Source organism: Vanessa tameamea, chromosome Z (assembly GCF_037043105.1).
Source record: "Vanessa tameamea isolate UH-Manoa-2023 chromosome Z, ilVanTame1 primary haplotype, whole genome shotgun sequence".
Lineage (NCBI taxonomy): Eukaryota > Metazoa > Arthropoda > Insecta > Lepidoptera > Nymphalidae > Vanessa > Vanessa tameamea.
In genome coordinates this window covers 996,501-1,020,083 of record NC_087341.1, presented here as the reverse complement: position 1 = coordinate 1,020,083, position 23,583 = coordinate 996,501, and the positions used below count along the sequence as shown (strand labels likewise).

Here is a 23,583-nt window from a genome sequence, read left to right as displayed (position 1 = left end):
ATTACTTGAAAACCATTTTTAACTTTTTTTAATTAAGTAAAACATTCGGATAATTGTCGTAAATATATTACCAATATATTTTTATATAACAAATACAGGTAAAAAATAATATATAAAATAACATTATAAAAATGTGTTATAAAATGAAGTGGTTTAGGTCTGAGATTTGATCATTATCTCAACCTGTTTAAAACAATTTAAGGACTATTAATATGTATTTTATGATAAGGATTTTAACAATATTAAAAGTCGGTCTAAAATTTATGAAGACGATATGATCCTCTGTTTCAGAAGTAATTAAAAATAATGTCTTTAGTAAGTCTTTATTCAGAAACAAATTCAATTACCAACAACTTTAAAACTATAATTTATTTATTACTAAACTATTTAATGAAATTTAGATATATAATATCTTAATTACTTAAACGATTGTCTAAATATAACAATCATATTAATTAAATATTTACAAGTCATGCGGGCTCTATAGCATTGGAAATACACAACGCACTACGCTACGCATAAAAAAAAAAAAAGAAAATATATTTGTTTTATTACAAGAATATATAGTAATATATAATGTTCTTTTTTTAAATTCATTCAAATCCGTTTCGTATTTATTGTAATAGTTTAACATGAAAACATTAAAGTACATATCTTATATGATAGAGTCATTGTATATTTGTAACACTAACTGTTCGTGGTTCGAATAACATATACGTTTAAACATCTTGCTATAATTTGAGCAATAGCTAACGAGTAATTAAAGTCAGTATATTATCCTTATAACCGTTTCAATGTCAAATATAAAATAAAATTAAAAAGTTTTACAAAGAGCTATTCTTCATATATCATTTTAATGATAATATTACCGTATACACGCTTACCGTTAATTACTCGTGTATATTGTACGTTAAAATAATAAACAGCTATTGAACGAATCGGTTATTTTTTTTATTAACTTGTTAATTGTAAGCAAAGGTAAAATTATATTCGTTCGAATTTTGACTAATGTTGCTTTTAAGTTTATTTATGTGAAAGCTTAATGTCATAATTTATACTGCTTTTAACTTTAACTTTAATATCATTTTTATTATCACTCAATTTATTGTTGATAAAGATATTGACATAAATTCAAATAAGAATTTTCGAAACAAGCTAAAGTTCAGCTTTTATTTCTGATGTAGATAAATATTTATAAAAACAAATAATTAAAATACGTAGAAAACAAAAGTAGTTTAATTTGCGACTTCAAAATCTGTTACATTTACATCATGAATATTGTCCAGAACTGATGAAAAATACGTAATATAAATCAATAGGTACTAAAACAAATTCAAAAATGGAAGCCATTCTATAAATGTCAAAATTTATATTAAAATATCTCGAAGCAAGTCAGCGTTACTATGAGATTTGACAATAATTGATAAATTCACATGAATCATTGCTTACCAATTCTTATCTTTGTAACTTTTATACCAAATATTGAAACAATAAAATCCTTTTTCGGACATGAATAGCTTTAACTAGTCGAATGTTTAATTAGTTATTTAGGAATCGACGAAATATAATAAATCCATGCGCAAATATATAAATTATTTATTAATTAGCAGTTTTGGGTTTGGCTTTATACGTTTGGACGTTTGTGTAACCTTTTCTGGATTAAAAAATATCTCCCGCTATACTTTGATTAACATAATTGATGAATTTACCACATAAATTATATAAAAATATGTTATTAGCAATTAACTTTGTATCAATAACTGCCGTTATAATTAAAAGAGTATAGCAAAGTAATATAAAAAGTAAAACACTTGTAATTTAAAACAATTGAAGCAAATTGATGACATTGACATTAAAGATTCTAATGGAACAAAAAAGGTTTGTTTATCAATATTACAACACTTAATTTATCAAAATTATTGTAAACGTTGTAAGTTTTGAATAAGAAATTATAATAATTTAATTTATTAAATTTCTTTTAAATGACAGTTGTTATTTATTAAGAATAGATTTTTTATCGTTTTCGCTGTCCGGATATCTCAACGATCAAGTCATACAAGACACAGGATCACAACAAATTAATAATCGACAAAGGACATAAAAAGGTAATAAAACCACTCATTTCAAGTCAATAGATTCCGCGTAATACTTCAAAAGCTACGAACTTCTTTATATCACGGATAGCGCATACTTGCAAAGTTATTCCGAGCAGCGACTTTTGTTGTCATATAAATCTACAACAATTTTCTTGTCTCGACCCATTAAAAGAGTTTTTTTTTCGAATCGAGCGCTGTAATTGCGCAGGGTTTGCATAAAAGGGATATAATTAATATACTAGACTTAATTTGGTCTTAAGTAAGCAGTTGGTTTTTGTACTATTACACCGGACACACAAAGGAGCCGCGGTATAAACCACTGTCGAAGTTATTTACTGACTCGTCTAAAGGCCAGCGCAGACATTAGTCAAAACACATGTAATGTATTCAAGTTAATATAATATTCAAAACCATATATACAACATACTTATATAATTACTAACAGTATTTAAAACGGGATATTCACCATGTTTTTTATTTTTATTTGGTGGAGCTCGATATTTCGATATTTCGACATTATCTACGAATGTCTTGTTCACGAGACAACAAGACATTCGTAGATAATGTCGAAATATCGAGCTCCACCAAATAAAAATAAAAAACATGGTAAACATCCCGTTTTAAATACTGTTAGTAATAAAAATAACCATGTTCATTTAAAATCTTATATACTTACATAATGTTTGTTTAGCTTGCAATAAAAGATAACAAAATATTCGTCACACTTTTCGTTCGTTGGAAGCATTAGCATTGACACAATAAAATTTGTGAATCGTAACATAATGAGTTAAAACATTATAGTTAGATAATAAACTAAGACAAATAAAATTCTAAATACAAGTCCCTCAAATTGTAAACCTGTGTGGGCCTGCAGTCCAGAACACGCGAAGACTCAAAGTTTACTCAAAGACGTTATTCTAAAATTATACCTTTGATTATTACCGTCATCACATTCAAAGCAGTTTCACTTTAATCATTCAAATTATACACTTTGATACGAAAATGTTCAAACATAACTTTATTTGCTGATATCGTGCAGTACGAAGTCTGGTCTAGAGTCTACACTGTCTTCGTAGTGACAGTTTTTGCTTCATATATTTAGCCTATTTGTCGCCGCGGTATTGGACAACGGAACCGAGCTATGACGTAAGTGGGTTCATTATTTAAAGATCACTCTATCTCTGAGTGCAATCCGTCAATAATATATTAAACACAGTCAAGTTTATTTGCTGTGTGATAGCGGTTTATTAAATTTCGCGGTTGTCATATTAATAACGGAGTTATCTCAGATTTTGCCATATTGGAACATTGAATGGTAAGTTAATAAAGATAAAATTATGGTGTAGGGGGCCGCGTGCGTGGCGCGCCGTCTAGTTTCGCTATCTCCACGATAAGGGGCCCTAGCTCGGGCCCTCGTTCGGAGGGATTATCCTCATTATTTCTTATTTTCGAGCTTCACTCCGAGTACCTTATGTCGTCACGTCGTGCGGTCAGTCCTATTTCGTCTAGCGTCTAAATGCGCTTAAGCCAGCGATAAAAGCACTCGCACTCAATTATAGAGCCTTTTTAATTTGTAGTCCACCACATGAGCGTGAGCAACGAGCTGTTCTCTTATTGTTCTTCTCGTACGCTCGAGATTAATGTAGCTTAATGTACCATCTAAGAACTTTTACTGCCGAGCAATTCGTTAGCAGTATTTACTCGTACGGCTGCTACATTTAATATTTCTTACATATGTGTTACAGAAATATAGCCAAATATTAAAAAAATATTTTAGTAACGTTAAATTAATTCGTTATAACGCCATAGTGTTTTATTTATCTGTAATCTTTGTAAAATAACAGGCCAGTATAAAGAAATAACGAAATAGCGTTACGTTTTTATGATGTAATTAGTATCGTCGAGGCATAAATAACTTGAAACAAAACTAATTAAACATTATTTTCGTTAGGTTATATAAAAAAAAAACTTCCACAAAATGGTTGCTATATTGTCCACGCGTATTAAATGACGGTATCGTAACATTCGGATGCGTATAACATGCACGATTATAGATGGAGCCTGAACTCGATGTAGTCTCATTATACTCAGCGTTACAATTTTGTCACGATATCAAAAACAAAAAACGATTTGAGACTTTGAAAATTGATACCAAATATGTTATAAAGTTTTTTTTTTTTTTTTTTAATTATTTAACGGCTCCGGATAGAAGCCTGTTTAGTTTTTACAGTATCTAATTAAATGTGTGCTAAGATTGGATCAAAACTAGTTTAATGCAGATTCGCCCGCACGGATCTAGTTTTCACGTACACCGTAGCTACTGTTACATGTAAATAACATATAAATTTAATAAACATCCAGAGTTACTGACGTAAAGAAACAAGTTCACTTTTAACATACAAAAGGTAGAACGATAATTATATCTTTAAATCATTGAATTAACTAAGGACAAATAAAAAACATACACACATTAAAAAAAATTACCTTTTTGATAACTCATTGACGGACACCATAATTTTTCCTATCTCTAACGCTTCCGTTTTCGATGAGACTCTACAAAAAATATCACTTAACTTTTGGATATTTTATACTGATAAAAGTAATATGTGATACGCAGGCACTCATCGCCTGGTAAAGGAGGTCAATTAAATTCTTTTATTACAAGTTAAGGTAATTACGTGTAGCAGTATATCTTATACTTGATTAAAAAAACATGTTATAATTGTTTAATTATCTGTCCCAATCTAAACACAAGGATTTTAACTTAATCCAGTGAAATTGATAATGACTCCACTACCGAACCCACTCGTATTATTTTTAGATAAATATTTACGTAGAACCCACTTTTACCTAAAAGTATGGCTTTTATGTGAGGCGATATGAATAGGAATTACCACCAAAAATGAATGCAGTGTTATATCAAACACAGATATTAACAACAATCACGAATCAATTTTATTCGATCAACTGCGACTTGAACAGTTTAACTGATTTTCGATCAAAAATTAATTTGAAAGCGATTCGATCAGTCTGCCTTGCCGAAATGGAAAATTCAAAATTCGAACATAAACAAATGAAATAATGACAAGCGACAGATAATTCAAAAATAATAATTAATGGACGGATCAATATTGCGAATCAATACATTTAATTTAACGTTAATGAAATTTTCAGAATATATACAATTTCAAAAATAGAAGTTTTGTAGACTTTTAAAAAACGAACATTGTACAAATTCATATTCCAAAACTAAAATATAACACGTTCAATAAAATTACTAATCGAGAGATACAAGTGACATTCAAAGGTAAGAATTATTGTCTTTTTTTTATTAATATTTTAAATAAAAAGGTTGTATAAGTGTGCGTTATACCAACCTCATTGTTCATCTACTGTCTCACTCTAAAACATATATGTTAGATAAGGAAATATAATGTAACTGATGGTTTCAAGAACTTACTGGCTATAAAAATAATTCAAAGTACTCAGCTTTGGTATGCAATAACTATAACGATATTAAATGTTGAATTAACCACGGAGCACGGAGTTTATAAAAAATGTCATCTATACAGTATGTTCCTCATTGCAACATGAAACGATCTCATAGAAATAACTACTCATAAGGAAATATATTTTCTTCGTTACAAATAATACGTAAAATATGATATTGTCTTTATAAAAAATATGTCTCACTATTACAGTCGATCGGTCTAGAGCTTACCACTTTTGCAATTGTACCTACTCTGTGACGTTCACGGTACGTTTTTATTTAAACACCAATTAAGAACAAGAATGGGTTGTAAATTTTTATGCTGCCTACGCTTTAAGAGGACTCAGGATTTGATGGTGTTTAAAGCGACTTTAGACCTTATAACGTTCATAATAAGAGACTTTGAAAGACGTTAATGTATAATTGTGTCGTACACTCAAAATAAACTGTAGGTATTGAGTTTTATTTTGATACAATTCTTGTTCTATGGCTATTAATTTGCCTCACTATAGTATTGTACTTTGTAATTATCATTAACTGCCCACACTTAGTCTGAGCTTTATTTAAATTTTAACATAAATAACAACACATTGCAATGGTCTATCGGTATGCCTGTAAATTAAATCACACAGAACGTATTAACAGATTTAGTTTTTTAAAGATAGTACCTACATAAAAACCCACAAAATACTAGCAACAACTATTTTTTTAGCTATGATCGAGATGAGAATATGGACCAGAAAATGACGCTGAAAACGCCCTCATCAGTCCATCAATTTTGTCCACGACGCGGCGGCGAATTTTAAAGAACCGAATGTTCTGGATATTTGTAGTACACAAAGGTAGACGCATATTCAGGAGCGCTTTCTATCTGATTGCCTTGCTAACCCGATAGTTTTGCCCCTTGCCCTGTTACACTGGCTCACTCACCCTTCGAGCCGGAACGACTAATACAAAGTATTCTTGTTTTGCGTTACAGCGTGCTCGGTATTAATACAACAATGTTGTAAACATACATAGATATTTACATGAATATTTTTTTTTTCAATCGCAAAAATCCTTTACAAAAGACGGTTTAAAAGTCAACAGATACAAATCATAGTGTAATTAAGCTCAAATGATTGATAAATTACAATGCAATCTCCCCTTCGCTATCACTCTAACCAAATATCAACAGGAATTTACGTTTCATTGGAATATCAATCTTACGTCATTGTGATACGTTCTAAAATCGTCAGTTTACAAAACAAGAGGGTAGAAATCCCAACGTTACCTAATGTCTACATTAAACAGCATCGGAGTTTCATGGAGGCATTCATTGTTTCCTAACTGAATTGTTATTTTTATTTATTACGCTTTTATTATTAAATTTTGGCCAAACATCGCTTTTGACACAGCGCCGTATAAAGGACTTTGGATAATTTATTATGTATATAATAGTTTGAAGTATGATATGTTTCCTTTGAAAAGTTTTATTCGAAACCTATGTTGGTATAATAAAAGTGTATTTAGACGCGGTGACCATTCTTACGGGAATATTCGTGGACATTTGTATTTATTTATTCGAATGTAAATACGTTTAAAAAGAAAAAAATCAACATATACAGGATGAAACTACAATTAATTACTATTGTTCGTTTTTATTGCACTATTTCGATACGGCGTGTAATTAAACTAAAGCCCATTCATGAAATACATTCAATATACATTCTATGAAACGAACTTGAGCATACAACACATAATAATTTCTTAAAACAACGAAGGCATTTCTAAACAAAACTCAAGTGGATCCAGGGCAATAACCAAGTTCGTAATAAGCCATCAAAAATCCTTCATTCCCAGCCGTCTTGACCTCTTTTTCTCACGCACAATTTAACTTTTAGTGTTTGCCATTCAACGGTTCTGAAAAAAAAAAAAAAAAAGGAATTGTAATTAAGTAAACGTACCTTCCATTGTTCTGTACGAGAGGCTTATTTTTTTATCGTTATTATGTATAAATATAAATGGATTAATTTAAAAGTTCCTTTCTCTCTAGAAATTAATACTCTGTAATTGCAATTATTATCCGTTACTATTAATAATCCCAGTAAAGCCAGCAATATTAATGAATAAATAGTTATATAAATAACACGTTACTATGAAAATAAAAATGATAATGTTCTAAAAAACTTACTGCTATTTGCATTAGCAATGTACAAAATTGTTTTACATGATCCACACATGCGATAACAATGTTCAAACAATTTCAATAATTAGATTCTAATGTGAAAACGATAATCCACGTAAAAACATTGTTCTAAAATATATCATCGATATAATATAATCGGTTTCGCGAGTAATGTATCGAGAGAAATCGCATATTTTTTCGATAGCTGAATGGTATTAACATTAACCCGATATCGAATATCGATTACGATAATGGTCCGTGAACAGGATCTCGGCTACCCCTAATCTGATAGGCTTTCGGGGAATCTTAAATTAATTTCTCCGAAACGAAGCGTGTGCGTAAGAGTAACCGTGTCTCGTTACATCGACGAATTGCGGCGATTCAGGCGCGGGCGCAACCGGATTTATGCAAGTGTGCAAGCTATACGCAGCACCTTCGAGCCCGTGTTGCAATTATAACACTAACGCTTTCAACATAGAGTACATTTTTGTACGACTGCACTTGTTATGAATTATAAATAGGTACTTAATTTTTTCCCACTCTATCCTCGGGTTATTGTGTTGTTATTATCTCTTAAAAACACACATGTTCTAGTCTAGACTATTATCAGTTATGTTGTAATATTTTATTTATTAATTAAAAGCGAATTCACTTTGAAATAGTTTCGCAATTTTTATTGAGGAAAGTAATTTGGAATAACAGTAACGTGAAAAAAAACAATACATTCTTATAAATTGGTTAACAGAAAAGTTTAAAGTTAAGAAGTGTCATAATGTCGTTTGCGAGCAGATAAACTCGTCCGAGTAATCTAAAGACGTTCGAAAACCATAGATCTATCGACGCTCCAGATTCACAATCACCAACAAAATTGAGTCGACAGACAGTATTATGTGTACTAAAATACACGTGTTTGACAATTAGTGGTGTTGTTTCGCCCACGACCCTGCGACGTCGACAGTCATCGAATCATCGCGACGGCCGCGTTATATACTTCATTTATACATAACACTGTGTACACAGACCGCAATTTATGTTAATGTCATACGCGATAATATAGTAATTTCGTATTAATTTCGACAAACTCAATAGCACCGAATTTAATATGATTTACAGGTAGTAGAGATAAGATTCTAACTGATACGGTTTTAATCACATAACATCAACTCCTGCATTTTGTATTACCGCGTGCAATCAAAGAGGGATAACGAAGATTCTGACGATATGGGAACTTCAAAAGAAATTTAATTAGCCGATTATTGTCTTTATCTGCTACCATTACGTGGTACCTTCAGAGGTGTATCGCCGCTTTGATGAATCTCAGATTATATATCGATCGATAAAATTCAATCGTAGATATATCAGATAATAGTTTTGTTTTAACGATATTTTATCAAATAACATTGCTTACAAGTGCGGTACTCGACTCTGTTATTCGATTAAATCGCCGCATTCGTTACTTGATCGATAATATAATCGATTTAGATTAAATTTCCATTGAATATGGTGTAGTATGGTACACGTTTCATTTTTAATTTCGGACCTACAAGTACTTATGATATTATTTATATTAAAATTAAAGCGACGGAACGAGAGAGCAAACAAAAAAGCCATTGCGAATATCCGTAACGAATCGCTGCGATTGTACACATAGTATGTTAGTGGCCTTATTGCGTTTGGTATTTGCAGTTATTTTAGTAATAGTGGTCGATTAGTAGGTAACGACAGGGAGCGATATAGTCTTGGAAATCGCACGGGATGTTTTGAATCGGTAACGCTTTAATGACGGCCATATTCGATGATTCAATATTCGCTAGTGTACATTCGGACATGTGTACGAAACATTGTTTTATTGTAACGTTACATTTCGTAATTATTAAAGTACATTACATTAATAAAAACCGATTTTGTGACTGGTCTTGTACGAAATTCGATTAGTTTTATAAAATTTACAACTCGATCGCGTATATACATAGAGATAATATTATATGTATATAAGTTATCTTGTACCGTAAATAACATGTAACAATGAAAAAAAATTGAGCCGAGTACACGTAAGTACTTTCATTTTATTCATGAAGCATGTGTTGTACAAAGATAGTGATGAGCTAAAATATAAATTCAAAATTGGAATCGTATAAATATTCAAACAAGATTCCTATTTACTTTTTTTTAAATAAGATCCAAGTATTAGAATACTGTTACAGATAAATAATGGCGCGCTCAAACAAATTTTAAATTAGGAATATATTTAGAAAAAAAAAAAACTGACGTTAATGCCGAGTAGAATGCCATTGGGGTATTCTTATATTAAAATTTAAACATATATAACACTTAATATTTAACACTCTTATTCAATAACTACTTTAAATTTTAATCAAAACAATTGAATAAATGGTTTTATGGATAGAATGAACTCATTTAAATCTCAAATAAAATAGTTTTCTCGTGTCGTACGTGTGTAGTTTCATACGAACGCGTAGAACATAAACACTGAACCTCCGTACGGAATGTAGGAATATTAAGAACTGAAACGTTTAATATTAGCATCGACCGACACGTGTTTATTTCGCATAAGAGACCAATAAATTCCGCGGACAATCCGAACAAGTTCATTAGAACAAGTTTACAGTGAGCGGGAATGATCGAACGATCTGATGATTGATGATACGTTTCTATCACGACATTCGGATATGGCTTTTGGTTTATTAGCACCGTGTATCGATTACTTTTATCGGTGAACGGATTGTTTCAATCGAATAATTTCCGCGAGGTTATTTCGAGATAATTTGTATTCGAATCAAGCGGTCATCGCTTTTTACTTGACTTTATTCAACTTCTATGTATGTGTGCGTTCGATATAACACACACATTTTAATTGAACAAGAGCTTGTTTTAATGCAGGGATTTCACTTTGATTGATTGATTGATTGATTAACCAAACCTACCCCACAAATACCATCTTTCCTCGAAATATATGAGATGTTTCTGATAAATCAAAACATACCAACATTATATGTAACATTGCTCGTTGAATATAACAGGATGTATCGTTACTGCAATAGAATTTGCAAAGCTTTTACTTACACGGCAACATAGTACATAAGTAGATAGCAAGCGACGCCTTTTACATACCCTTCTAAAAGCAACATAACATAATCATACTAAACTCATTTAAACACAAATAAAATAAAGATATTGTTATAATAATATTAAGACGTACGTATCAAATAATTGGATTTTCCAAATATTCAATATGTATAATAGCATTTAAAATTGACTGTTTTATTTCGAAATTCAATATTACACCTAATGCAAGCCAATTGCAAATGCAATGTACACGTACCTTATTCAGAAATAAAACTTAAGTTTATAGATAAATGTTTAAGTATTTAAATTTTATTCATTACAAGAATGCTCGGCTAGGTCACATAGGTTTCATCGAGAAGCTTTTTAATAGTCCAATCTGTATTTGAAACCACACACTTTGCTGCATATCTCCATAATTAATATTTTAGTGATCGAACTAAATATAATATTTTCCCCAAAAGGAACGCCTTTATTAACTTACTGACCCTTATTTCTGTTAATATTATGAACGAAATACAGATGTCAGATGAAATGGGCATTTAACTCTGTAATGTAACATTTTAATCCCATAAATGTTTCTGATTATGATGAAGTCACATCTCCGGTTGCTGAGAAATCGCAATTTTATGAATGAGTTGTTTGAATGGAATACAATAAAGTACGCTTCGATTACGAACCGACCCGGAAAGCCTTCGTCAAGTAACTTTTAATAAAACAGTGTAATGGATTATAAACTTAGTTTTTAAGTCGTTACAGCTCATTTTAGTATCGACCTGTTTATTCGGGAACGCATTCAAAAAAGGTATTACAAGAATTGGGACCGACGTTAAAGATTTCAGCTCTCCATAAAACACGTCTTAATAAAATATATCAATTTACACCACGGCTCGCTTCTATAACACGTTCTCATTTTTTTCAATACTTTTCGATTATGATCCGTTTCAAATTTAAAAAAAAAACCTTCGTTGCCATCTTGACCGTAAATGTTAAATTGACTTAGTAATATACCTACGAAAAAAAATTATTTTATACAATGATGCTTTTACAAGCACTTTTTATCTTTGATTTTGCATGATTATTTTACCAAATTGTAAATCTACCAGTTTGTAATGTAGATTCTAGGGCTATGCTTGATGTTCTACTACCGATAAGAACCGACAAGAAACATCTTCCGACCAATCAATTGAATACATTTAAAGTTATATATTCTGCCTGAAAGTCAACAAATACTATAATTTTATTTTCGGCATCTTTGTGATACATTTACTTACGTGTTAAAAATTTAAGATGCACTCTCGTTTTACAATATGATACGGTTGATGTCCTCGTAACCGATTTCAGTCATTGCACAGGATATATTGTAGTACTCAAGTGTGTGCACAAACACAGGTGCACTCACTATTGCCTCTCATAATTCGATGAGACGGCTATCCGACACGACCGGGGAGTGTTCGGACACAGGACCAACGGCTTTACGTACTTTCCCAGGCCTGGGAGTTAACACTGGTATGATTTAAACATCGGACTGTTATTGACAGACATATTCTATTCGCTTAAAAAATATTTACATTGAGAACTTATATAATATGCAATGTAAAATAGTAAACAATAGCACAGGCATGATAGGATACAAATTATAGAAAAAGCACGTCGACGTCGAAGATTGTCCTGTGGTACTGTCGCCATGATCCTGTCCCTATTATCTTTCTGAATCATAAGGCATATGAATCTCATGGCTCACCAGAAGCGTGGAACCGTTTCTTATAAAGCTATTTTTAGTATCTGTAGGTGTATTATAAACAGATAAATTCAATAACTTTTTAATTGAGTTGAACGTCGGGATCGATAAGCCAGATATTATAACAACGCACTCAATGATACGCTCAGCGCCCGGGTGTGGTTCGTCGATACGTTAATACATTAGACTAGCTGCAAAAGCAACGATTTAGCTAATAGGATAAATATTATATATATATAATATATATAATACGTACATATAAACGTCCAATGTGTCAAAGTTTATAAAATAATTAGTAACTATCAATATATTAAATAAAGTGTCGAACTTTATGTCAAAATATTCTTCGTCCAATTAGTCTCTTGCGTTTATTATTTTCACGAATTTAATTTCAATTTCAAAACTCGGTAACTATTTTTAACTTAATTAGTTGTTTGAAGTTGGACTTTTGTAGTTTTGACAAAAGCATATACAATCTCTATATATTTGTTTTAATTTGAAACGTAAACAGATAAAAATCTAGAACAAATCTTGAGAATTACTTGATATGAACTATCAATAATAATATCAAAATCGATAGACATTTGATTTACAACTATAAGAATAAATAAATACTTAAATACGGATTTAAAAAAGGAAGAACTCGTTTTACATTTATATAAATCAATCGCCTTCGTAATATTGGGAAGATATTTTTACTCTGTAATTATAAAATCATCCGGAACCGATGGAAATTGGTCGAATACAAATTAATTATAGAATGAATTTCACAAAACGCCCGCTTTATATAGTGGTTAACCAAAGCTGTACGGAAGTTTCGAACGTTGTCTGTCCGACGTCCCTGACAAACAATTTAAAACTTTAAACCCAAACTTTGAGGTTCAATTTCGTGCGAACACACATCGTGTTTATTAATTTACGTAGTTAAGTACTAAGAGATTTTTTTGTTAGTTACGTTTTCACACGAATAACTTCGCACTTAAAAATGTTATAATATTATAATCATTTCATTGTCCGTTTCGACACCGCTTCGAAGTGATAAAGATTACATTGTCGGTGCTTTTAACTAACTTTGTTTTTGTATGATTTAAATTTATTTTCATAATATTATTCATTAAAATCTTTGCACTGATAGATGACACTGTAAAAAAGACTATTTAAGTATTATAATTCGTTTTTTCGTCGCTATAATTCCGAGAATGTTGCCATCGTCCGACATGAATCATCAACCAGCTATAATTTTGATAAAATAATAATCAAATCAAAATTGAACTGTTTATTAAAATTAACGTAACTAAAATAACAAACACATGAATATTTAAAGAAGTGAAACGGTCCGGCGCGGGCGATCCTATTAATATGCGGTATTATCATTATAGACTATTATTAGGTACGTACATACTTATCTTTACATTGCGGGGCATTAGAACGAACTTCCTTCAATATTTATTTATCCCTAATTCGAGCTTAATTAGGAAAGGTGTGAATACATTACGGAAGGTTTACATCTGAGGGCGGTCTGTTATCGGGTCGTATATCTCCGACAGGATACGGCAGAGGTCGACGAAATGACGTTACCTGTAATTGTCCAATTAGAAACGAAATTTTATGTTAATAAAATGATATAGTCGAACGCGAAAGGTGTGCGCGGTGATTATTGAAAACGATTTTTATTTCTATTCTATCGATTGTTCACTTATCTCTATAATGTATCCCGACAGAGAGGGACAGACTCAGGAGGTGTAATAAACAAAACACTGAAGCCAATTGCTTCCTTCAATGATATGCCTTTGCGTAAAACTGTGTGGACGACGATTTTTAAGCGGCAAACGTCAACATTCAATACTTTGTAATACAGTTCCGGTTTGGAGGATGAGTGACCAAATGGAATTAAAAAAACAAAGGATATAATATCTTAAATCTATCGGTTGGCGTGCCTTCGCAGTGCAAACGCCTCAAATCACCACCATTGTGAGAAACACACGTTTGCTTCTAAAGTATTATTTATTTTAAGTATGAATGTATAATACGTGCTTTGATTGTCAATAATCTGGCGAGCAGGTGATGCCCTTCATTACGACAACCCAACCTTAGTTAAGTTTAACCTATCACCTTAATCTAATAATAAACACCTCGGACAGATTAAATTACAAAGAATTATTTAAAAAGGAGCCTTCGATTAACAACTCGTTTATAAAAAAGTTAACCGAAACAAATGTTAAGTTAAATCAATATTTGGTATAATAACTCTGAATCATATGTTAATTTATTATCATAAAGCATTCGACAAATTCGATTTATAATTTGCATTTCATTCGATAAAACTAAAACAATATTCTAATCTATATATTCGTCTTTGTCTTCATAATAGTGATGGATGGATTTGAGTCCACGACTCTTTGATGTCCTCAACCGAATCGATCATTGATTTTAATTTTATACTAACTTGAATTAATACGGAATAATGTTGAATACCTACTTTGAATAAACAAATGTTCATATCTTAACAAGAGTCGATTTTTGATGCAAAAAATAATTAAAAAGATTTTAAAGCAGACGTTAACCAAACTCAATAACAATTATGCAACAGTATAATTATATAAAATGCTTCAATTAATTTCTCAAAATTCATTTGAAAATAAGAGTATAGTCGACCTCAAATAAATCAGTAAAATACAATAAATATCAGTTGGACTTGTAACTGTTACAATGAGTACTTGTTGGTATATAATTTCGAGGCTTATTGTACTCTAAGACACCGGTCACGGTTATCACTAAATGTTAATCCGAATGAGATTAGTCTAACTGAGTTATTACTTTAAACTCGAAAGGGTTGAGGGTGATACCTATGATTATATAAATTAAACTTAGATTCGGTCTGTAATCTTGTATAAGGGTGTTAACGAGAAATCGTCGCTATGATATTAGGACTTATAAAACTAGTCCTTTGGCACTTTCATAAGATTAAAAAAAATTATAAAATATAGGTTCAGTTAAAAAAAAATTAAAACGTTTGAAAATTATAATAAACAATTTCAAATTTGCCAATTATTCGATTTATATTTAGATCTAAAAAAATCTAAAAAAAAAATCGTCGTAATAAAATCAAAAAATATTTTAGCAGAATCAACATATAAGCTAAATTCGTTCGATCTCTTCAAATGACGTTTCAAAACTGCTTTGAGAACTTGAATAAAGTATTTTGAATTTCGAACACTTTACAATTCAAAGGAACTCAGCTATGTTAATTCGCACTTGATCTTTCCTGATCGATTTAAATCCTTTATCAGGGACGAATGATATCGTGTTTTATATCACAGCATAGTTTGCATAAATTAAGTCTAGTTTTTTGGTTGTGAAACTATTTTTATGACTCACATCGGTCTATCGTTCGCATAATAATATTAGTTGCGCAAAATTTTCGCTTTTGTAATCGTACTTTGATTATTATTTATGTTTTTGTAATTGATACAAGACATGACACAGTTTAGACCGGGTTCTAAATTATTGACCTCGTTATTATCCAGTACTGGAAAATCTTTGGAAACTTGAAAAAGCAATCTGTAATAAAATTGAGCTAAGTTTAATATCACATCAGTTATAAGTGTTTATGTGATATGCAATGAACGGACAGACAAAAAAACGATATTTTTAAATATGTCGTTTGTCTCATTTCATTACATTTTATTCAATTTTTAGTCATTCATTGATATTTAGAAGTTATCGTAAATTATACAACTAAAGGTCCAATGACGAGACAGTTTCTTCCGCGATAAGTCTCAAGAACAGGCACATGTAACATGTAAATAAAAACATGTGCGTGCCACACGAGCATTAATTAACATTGTTTTTATTTTGAATGTAATAAAATTTTATCTGAAAGTATTTTTAATTGGAAACGTCTATGAAGGGCAACATTGAAGCGTTTGTTTTCATCGTGGCAACATTATTTTGCACTTACGTGTAATTATGTATTTAATGAACCCACCTACGTTTATATTATCATCGTTTCAATAGAATTTATACAAATAAACGTCAAAATAATCTTACATTTCTACGTTATTTATTAATTTATAAACGTATACTTTTTGTTTTTTTTTTTATTTGAAATATTAAAATAGACGTTTTAATAGAAGAAAAAAAATATTGTACAATATGAGTTCTTAGTCTGGGTTATATGTACGTATAGAATTTGAAAGAAAAAAAAATGTGCTTCGAAACAAAATACATTTTCGACATTCGAACAGTTTTGGAATTAGCTTTACTGAATTATATCTCGGTAGATTTAGCGTTATCGTAAATTTAATACTTTAATGATGCAAAGGCCGACTTTGGTAAAAACCCTTCAATACCTGCGCGGACGTCACCGCTCACCGTGCTCGTCAAAGTTTTTGCCGCTTGATATCTTTAACGAAATTCATGTCATTGGGTCCGATTTCTCTAAGATTAAACTTTTTTACATTATTTAACAAATAGATCGAACCCTTATACGCTCGAATATTCAGTTACAAGGTTTAACACTTAAAAGAACTTAACGACTACACACATCCTGTGGGCTACAATAAAAAAAGGAATGACAAAAAGACACATCATGTTTGTTTTTTAAAAGATGTCTGCCTGAGATTAGCCAGCGGCACTTTAATCCTTGAACCGTCCGATATTTTAAAAGGATATGATGACAACTTTTTTGTTCTGGTTATCTAACAACGTACTTATATATGTGCGTAACAGTTAGGGCATTACCGAAGTGAAGTGATAAAGGAACACATTCCCTTATCAGACGTTTTGCTGAACCAGAAACACACGTCTTCTGTTCGATAAACTTAACTTATACCCATTCGAACGTTCACGAACGAATCAGTCATTCGCTAGATGAGATAGATTCAACTTTTATTATTAGACAAATGGAACTTAGAATTACTTTAAAAGTAAATAACAATAAACATCAATCATAATTTTTTTTTTAAATATATGAATATTATAATAAAAAAATATAAAATCCTAATCCAATATATCAAGTCGTTCTTTTTTTTAAATCTAATAATAGCTTGCACAGTGTGATGCTTATTAAAAATGGACTATAAAATCATAGCAGCAAGTTTTAATTTGAAATACATCAATCGAAGCGAGAAATCTGGCAGATCGTAGTCCCAAGAGCGTTAATTTCCTTGAAAAGTGATGGAGTCCCTTAAGTGCAAAGCTGTAAAATGTCAACGTTCATCAGATGTTTAGATTATTACCGCTAAGCACCCTTAGTATTGATACTTGAAACAAGACAGACATGAGATACGACACATTCGAGTCGAAGAATCAACGTTTAAAAAAAAAAACATTTATGATGTTCTATTTTTAAAATATCGTATTTTATTTATTAAATTGATTTTAGCACATTCTGATTGGAGGAACAGAATAACGTATTAAGCGTCATTGAGTAATATTCTTAGTTCCTTATATTATGTAGTACGATGATGACCCACATACCGAGTCGTATAATAATTAAAATTCTAAATTTAAAAATGTAACAGATTAATCGAAAACGCTAAATAGTTTTAACGGTCATAATATTTTACGCGTCCACTTATTCGACACTAATTTAACGTCACGACAGTTTTGACTAACGCCTGCAATGAATTCGTCTGGCGTTGAATTATAACGAAGAATTTAGAAAAAAATTAAAAAATACACAAATTATACATAATTTACTATTTGTTATAGGTTAATAAAAATAGTTTAGTGAAAATTTTGATTCACATTCTTTCCGTAGAAAGCGTAACAGTATCTCGTAGAAAGTTTAAATATTTTCAACATTAAAAACTACTAAAACATACATACATATGAGACATAAGCGTAAATTTAATTAATTAAATTTCATAATTATGTTAATTGTTGTTATTATATCATAAACACTATAAATGACATGTTTATGCTTTGAGTAATATCAAGTTAATGTTCTTGGAATGAAATAGTCGATATTAGTTAACGATATATACAAAAACATATATTATGATCACGTTTGAAAACCCCTTTAGATATTAAATTATATATTCTACAATTATTATTTTTAATTCTTTATATTTATTTATATTTTCTATTACATACATTTAATACACACGACAAGTAATATTTATTACATAACTTTCAAATAATTCGTTCATTGTTAAGCTACGGTTACACTAAAACAAAAGAAAAACACAAAGATTTTATAAACCAACACCACACATAGCCAATAAAAAAACACGTTTAATTATAGAATCATTTTCAATGGCGGAATAAATAACGCATGACGTAATACAGGTACTCCGTCGTTTCAACCAACAAATGCTCGTATCATTCGAACGAACCGTATCCCCTATAAGCACCGGCGTCGATTTCATCCGCATACCACTTCGCACTCATTATCCTCCCTACTCCGTCGACATAAGGTCGATTCCACAAGAAGCTAAACGATACAGCCCTCGAACCCGCGGTATACGTATTGCTGGCAAGGATTAAATAACTATGCTGGGTATGTAATGTAGATAATACAGGGATCCGACATTTAACGGCTTCGGGATTACCTCAATAATTCCCTCGGCACAATAAATGTTTTCAGCCGGGTGGTAACGCGGCCCTCCCATAGGTGATTTTCCGATTTAAAATGGCGGATACGTTTAGGGCGACTGAAGCCATAGGATGGACAGCTCGTATCCTATAGCAGCACACAAGACATACTACGCTTACCTACACCGGTTTACATAGCTCGGGGTTACAGAGACCAAATGTCTCCGGCCGTTACACACATGCTTAAAAGAGCTCGAATAATAACTTGTCATCCGAAACGTCAACGATATATCACAGACCTTATTACGACACAAAGATTTATCCCCAAACATAATTTATTTTATCCGGAAACATCCTATAATAACACAGAATGGACACAAAGAGATTTAATTCATGTTTTCTTCCCGATGTCAGGGACTCGTATCACGAGCGGTCGGGTGGCATTTTTCGGTCTCTAATCCCATTGAGTGAACTGAGTCTTTGGACCGTAGACCATATTTCATTCGAATGACAAATATTTAGAAAGTTATTTATCCACGTATGAATTCGCAGCGCTCAATTAAGAAGATCGTAAGGGCTCGGGTCGCGTCTTCCTCTTTGTTCTCGGACAACGGACGGATGTTTATCCTGCGACCGCGCTATCGATTCAGGTAGTCCCTCGAATAAATCCATTACGACAACAATATGCCCGCCCGGTGCCATTGTCATGTTCGGAATCCATGTATCGTATCGCGCTAATGCGACTACGAGTAATCTAATTCCTGCACACAATGCATCGAAAGGGTTTCGCGAGCGTGTCCGATTTGCCTACGAGTTGACGAGCGACAGTTACGCCCATGCGCCCCTCGCACTCGTTAAATGCACATTTATAACACATCGAACGTTCTCATTTTTCACATGCATCAATACCCGTCGTGGCTGATGGATAGCCATGTGAGCATACCGTCTTGCGATGCGAATCAGCTGTGCGCACGGAGGCCTCCAATTTGTAATGCAGTTCCGCACCAGCGAATGTGAAAACGCGCCATAAAGGCATTTTAAAAATTTACAACTTACAGAGCACCATATCGACAGCCTCCAACAGTCCGCCGCCGACGCAGGCGGGGATGAGCGGTGGGGCGGGCGGCGCAAGCGGCGCGGCGCGGCCGAGTTCGCCCGCCCCCGCAAGCCGCTGCTGCGACACCGGCCGTCCTATATTCCAGGACCCCATCACGGGACAGACTGTGTGCTCGTGTCAATACGAGTTTCTTAACTACCAGCGACTCGCATCTGGCGTTCCGCTGTCCATGTACAGCGCCCCATACCCTGACGCAGCTACAGCAGCCGGCATGGCCGCCTACTTCCCAGCTCTCGCCGCGGATCAGCCCCCGTTCTACGCGAACACAGTAAGTATTAAACTTTGCGGTAACTTCGTTTACACAAAACTTCTATTTTTAATACTATAATGTTTCATATAAATTATAATAAACTTGATAAAAAATACAAAAGCATTTGTGTTGCTATCGTGAATTTTATTATTTAAGTCGACGTATAAATACAGATAAAATACGCATTGTGATACGAAAAACGAAGTGACCACGAATGAGCCTCACGAAATGTCGTCGGCGCGGTTTGACCTACTTTATAAATAATTAGTCATGGGTTATGCTAATCAACACATAGGTGTTAATAACTGGTTACTAAACTTATACTTACGCGAAAGTACCTGTCACGGACATGTAATAAATTCGAATCACTGAATACTTACAAATGACATGTTAAAATATAAAAATTACATTAATTTAATAACTTGAAAAAATTAATACTAACAATAATAGCCGTGATGATGTCTCGCAAATAATTAAATAAATTTTACATCAAACACCTGTTAAAATACACAACGCACCATAAAAACCGGTGAAAATTTGTAATAAAGATAAATAAAAATTAATGTAAATCAAGTCGTAAAATATCAAAGATTGTAATCACTGCGATTTCTAAAACACACGCAAAAAAAGCGAGGTAGCGAAGTAGTGAGGTAGCTGGGCAACGAGTACCTATTTTTTAAACCGACTTACTTGAAACAACAATTTTATCGCTTTTTTAATTTACGAATACACTCAATCAATTTTGTAATAAAACCTCTAACATATAAATGCCTTGATATAATTTTTTTAATCGTCAAGTGAAAAGACGCTTGTGTAGTTTTAATCCGTAGATATCTAGATAAACCCAAAGTTGTTTATGGTAGTTGGACTTCTCGGCAACTACACTTTTACGCATTTTAAACAAGTATTTAACATGTTTCTGCACTATCTTGCCATTATCGGCCAATCTCTGATTATATATTTACTTAAAATATCGGTAAAGTCAAAGATCGTTATCAATCGTAAGCTTTATCTCATTCTGTTTTGCATTATTAATAAATATGCATGTTAGTCCGATTTGCCTCTTGTTTGGGCGGCTAGGAACTTTTCTTATTTTATCCACATATAATAAAACACTAATTATGAGTCGTTTTGTATGTTGAATAGTTTCAGAAAATTAATTAATTAGTTCGAATAAAAAACAATGTTGGCGTCTCAACGCCGTTAAGCTTGTATATATTTTAAAGATTGTGAATTTTTTGTTTGTGGAACATTGCAGAGTTATCATTTTTTCTCGTAACTATAAAAGTCCTGCGTGTTTCTTTTTTATATCATTTAAAACTAATATTCAAGTTGGTATGTAAAAACATTAATCCTATTGTTCTAAATTTTTCACCTCTCCACACATCCAGGGATCTTTGAAGTCTTCGAAGTTCATAAATGAACTTATTGATATTTTCTACGCCATAAAGGGACATTCGAAAGGAAGCTTAAATTTATTCAATAGGTATAAATAAAGACAGAAATATAAATATTATTATTTATCATGCCTTGACATTGAACGATTATTTTTTAATAGCGCGATCGAACATTTTTGATATTTATTTCGAACTCAGCTTCGTAATAGTTTTTTTTACCCAATATTTGTCAACATAATAAAAATAAACAGTTGAAATTATTATGTTGAATTTTACCATACGATATATTATAAATATAATTTAATATGCTTAGAGTTCTCACTTCATCTTAGGATCAGCATAAATTAAAAAAAACATACACAATACAAAATGCTACGGACGTTCGCAAGAATTTTGTTCATTAATAATTTCAAATCGGTCACAAATAACATGATTACCGATCAATTTAAAAAAAAAAACGACTTTATAACGCTGATATCATTATAGCTGAATTAAAAACGGATGTCTTAAACAATTTGTATCTCCGATCTAATACACAGGACATACGAATAATAATTAAATCTTTTCGATTGTATACATTATAGAAATATATTAATAATGATAATAGAGTTCTAGTGACAAAGCCTTAAGGAATTATTTCGGAGATGATTATTGTACATCCGAGAGGATTATACTCACCGCAGCTACCTATTCTATGTGAAAGGCATTAAGTTAAAATAATTAGTGGCACATGTCAAAACAGTCGTGAACGTAAGAAACCACAGTGTTAAGTAGACGCCAGAACTCTGTGTGTAAAGAATAAATTAGTTTGTTAATCCAATGATGTATGTTTCGTTGTATGTCGTAACAAAAAGTTATTTTCTGACTCGGACAGATTTAATATCATAATTCGTTTAACAGGTAAGTTCTCGGTCCGTCCCGTGCGTGTGATACGAGTGTATCGATGGTCTTCGATAACACAGGGTGTTCCGATTCATTCATATTTATAAAGTAAATAATAATTCCGTTTAAATATTGCCTATAATATTATTATTGCTTTTAAATTGTTTCTTATTTACGAACAAAATAACGGCCGAATTCAAAGCATTTCATAATCGAATATAAAGTTGCGATAAAAGTGACGTATTAAAGCGTCGTAGTTTGAGGTTCGCCGCCCGCCGCGTGGGTGACTTTGAATGATAATGATCATAACAACATAAAAGTAGCCAAAGCACGTAATATATGACGTGTAGTAAAACTTCGAGGAAGGTGTTAAAAGGGCCGTGAACGTGTCCCGGTAGATGATTCAATCATTCATGGAGGAATGGTCGTTTATCATCTGTAGCGAAAGTGTTAACTCCGACCCGCCTTCAATGGCTCCACTTTTTTTACACGCCTTTTATTTCATCTACAATTTATTATACCGTTTTGACTGCGTAAGAATAGTCGTGTTCGAGCGATCTTTGTTTAGTTTGAAATTTAGATGTCGGGTTATGACAGCGTTTCTTTATCGAACAGACAAACAAATATTTAAGTTTTTGTCTGTTTCTCGAGGATTTTACCCTTTTCCACGACACACGTGGAATGTACTATATAGTTCTGTTAAATATATGAATGTATATCTGAATAGGTCGTGTGAACGATATTCTGGATATAATACACGTACACATCTATTCTTTTATTGAACCCTGTTTATTTTGTATTACTTGGCTTGATTAACTA

At 32.0% G+C, this 23,583-nt stretch overlaps 1 protein-coding gene across 3 annotated transcripts in view; it reads left to right on the top strand.

Annotated features, from left to right (window-relative positions):
* The window catches only part of LOC113403991 (homeobox protein caupolican), a 62,800-nt gene that overhangs the window by 2,053 nt on the left and 37,164 nt on the right, over positions 1-23,583 (top strand). For 2 of the 3 annotated variants that reach the window (XM_026644705.2, XM_026644706.2), the window contains exon 2: positions 20,177-20,503. In XM_026644705.2, the coding sequence (XP_026500490.1) occupies positions 20,177-20,503 (327 nt within the window). The remainder of the gene's footprint in view (positions 1-20,176; positions 20,504-23,583) is intronic. The other variant, XM_026644707.2, reaches the window with a different exon arrangement.